At 36.4% G+C, this 2,522-nt stretch overlaps 1 protein-coding gene across 1 annotated transcript; it reads left to right on the top strand.

Moving 5' to 3' along the window:
• The first annotated feature begins 1,615 nt into the window (after window positions 1-1,615).
• On the top strand, window positions 1,616-2,464 carry LOC111468308 (ethylene-responsive transcription factor 9-like). The gene has a single exon (XM_023113482.1). The coding sequence runs from the start codon at window positions 1,703-1,705 to the stop codon at window positions 2,387-2,389; it is 687 nt and encodes a 228-aa protein (XP_022969250.1). The 5' UTR covers window positions 1,616-1,702; the 3' UTR covers window positions 2,390-2,464.
• The last annotated feature ends 58 nt before the right edge of the window (window positions 2,465-2,522 follow it).

The raw sequence follows: 2,522 nt of genomic DNA on the forward strand, positions 1-2,522 counted from the left end.
AAAAAAAAAAAAAAAAAAAAAAAAAAAAAAAAAAAAAAAAAAAAAAAAGAACAAATAAATAACCTGAGATAAAGGAACGAGGAAAGAATAAATTAGAAGTTTATTTATTTTTAAATTTATATTTAATAAATTGTAAAATTTTTAAAAAATTAAAAATTAATTATTCATTTTGTTTTTAATAAAACTTTTAATTTTTAATTTCATTTCTCATAAATAGAATTAATTTTGGAAGTTTAAAGTTTTGAGAAAAATTTTAATTTAATAAAAAGGTGAGATAAATTACGGAATCACAGACGTAATGAGGCGATTGCACCGAAACAAATAAATAAGAGCGCGTACGACACGGCTCGCTCTTAAAGACGCGTAAAGAGGATCGGTGGACACGTGGTGGTATCTTAATGGTGGGTGATGATACTGTTTACGAACTGTCAATCTAACCGGCATTTCCCTTCCCAGAGAGAGAGAGAAAAAAAAAAAAAAATGGAGAGTGTGGTGACAGTTGTATTGTATGAAATCGGCAGCCGAACCATTACTTTCAGATTTGTTTAAAGCGCTAAATCCATTCATGGCGCGTGGGACCACGTTTTTTTTAAATTATTTATTTCGTACAAATATATCATAATTTTTTATTTTCTAAAAGACTAAGTACAATTTTTAAAAAAAATAAAAGAAAATTCAATGTAAACTATATTTGGTTTTAAACGTCAAAAATTATAAATTTAAATTATACTTTTAAAAATTTACAAATTTACTAAAGGAAGAATTTACAAACGCTTCTAAAAGTTCAAACAATAAATTTGTAATTAAAAATAATCTTATATTTAATCTATGCTGAATATCAATTTGATTTTTTTTAGTCTAATGGAATTTATAAATTTTCAAAAAATTATAAATCAAATAAATACTTATATCTGTCAACGTCAAGCACTAATTTAGTAATTTGAGAATTCTTTTAAAAAAAATTAATGGGTGGAAAATAAAAGAGGCGTGTGGTAGACGCTCTGAAGAAAAGCGTGAGAAATGAGGGCCCAAAGGAAAGGGCGTAATAACGGCTCGTTAGGCGATAAGCCGGCAGGCGGCAGGAAAAAAAAACATACAAACAAACCTGTAGCTGCAAAGCGACCAGTCTTGAAATTTCCGCGTGCCACGTTACTCCTATATACCCTTTATAATAATAATAATAAATTATTATTTATTATTATTGCAATTTTCCTCTTTACCCTTTTGATGTTTCCTCGTCCTTTTCTCGTGGTTTGGGCGGCGCCCCCTCCGCTCAGTCAAATCTCCCCTTGACCCACAATCTTTCCTCTTTTACTTTATTACCCCCCTTTTATCTTTTTACTTTAAATTTACTTTTGTTAATTTAATTTTTTTTATAGATTTTTAAAAATTTTTATTTGAAAATCTTTAAAATTTTTCTTTGAGTTTGTTTTCTTCAAAATAAATTGAAAATTCCTCTTTTATTACTGTCTCTGGATTTTAAAATTTTAGGTTTTTATTTTGAATTTATACCTAAGTTTAAAATAATAATAATAATAATAATAAACAAATAACTGATTGATCCCCGGGGCCTCCATGGGTTCGCGCTACTATAAAAGGTCGCTCCACCGCACCTAATTTTATCCTCAAATCAGTGTAATCCAAACAACTTACAGGTCCTTACATCTCTCGCCGACTTGAAGAACGAAGTACAACGGCCGCCATGGTTGCCAAGGAAAAATCCGCCGCCAAGAACCTCCCTTCTCTCTGCAACAACACCTATGCTAAAGAACTCCATTTCCGAGGCGTTCGAAAGAGGCCTTGGGGCCGATACGCCGCCGAGATCCGAGATCCCGGCAAGAAGAGCCGCGTCTGGCTCGGTACCTTCGACACGGCCGAGGAAGCGGCGCGTGCATACGACACCGCCGCCCGTCAGTTCCGCGGCGCTAAAGCCAAAACCAATTTCCCTCTGGAGGAGGAGCTTATCGACGTTTCTCCTCAGAAGATCAATCAAAGCCCTAGCCCTAGTAGTACCGTCGAGTCCTCTTCCTCTTCCAGCCAAGAAAAAACCCCCTCGCCGGAAATCGCCCGGAACTACGGCGCGACTGTCGGTGTCGGACGAACTTCTCCGTTCCTTCAGCCTCAGTTTTTGCATCAGGTCGGTTGCAATGTCTCCGCCGCCGCCTCCGCTGCCGGCGTTCGTCCTGTTTTGTTTATGGACGCTTTTGGTAGACCGGAGTTCGTGGCTCATGGCTATCCCATACGATTCGATCCGGCGACGGTGGATTTGACTGCTAGGTTCTCCGGCGGGACCCACAGTGATTCGGACTCATCGTCGGTTGTTGACTGCCGGCCGGAGAAGGAAATTCTGAATCTCGATCTCAATCTCGCTCCTCCGGTGGACGCTTGATTTCTCTACTAATTTAGTCTTTTAAAATTAATTGCTTTTTGAAGGAAGAGGGAAATTGACGTGTTGTAAAGAAAACGTACAAGGGTCCTCCTTTTTTTTTTTTTTTTTTTTTTTTTTTTTTTTTTTTTTTTTT

The sequence above is a fragment of the Cucurbita maxima genome, unplaced genomic scaffold (assembly GCF_002738345.1).
Source record: "Cucurbita maxima cultivar Rimu unplaced genomic scaffold, Cmax_1.0 Cma_Scf00036, whole genome shotgun sequence".
In the NCBI taxonomy this organism is placed as follows: Eukaryota; Viridiplantae; Streptophyta; class Magnoliopsida; order Cucurbitales; family Cucurbitaceae; genus Cucurbita; species Cucurbita maxima.

Excerpts from the sequence above, each read along its gene's own strand:
- LOC111468308 (XM_023113482.1), top strand. The coding sequence starts at position 1,703 with ATGGTTGCCAAGGAAAAATCCGCCGCCAAGAACCTCCCTTCTCTCTGC.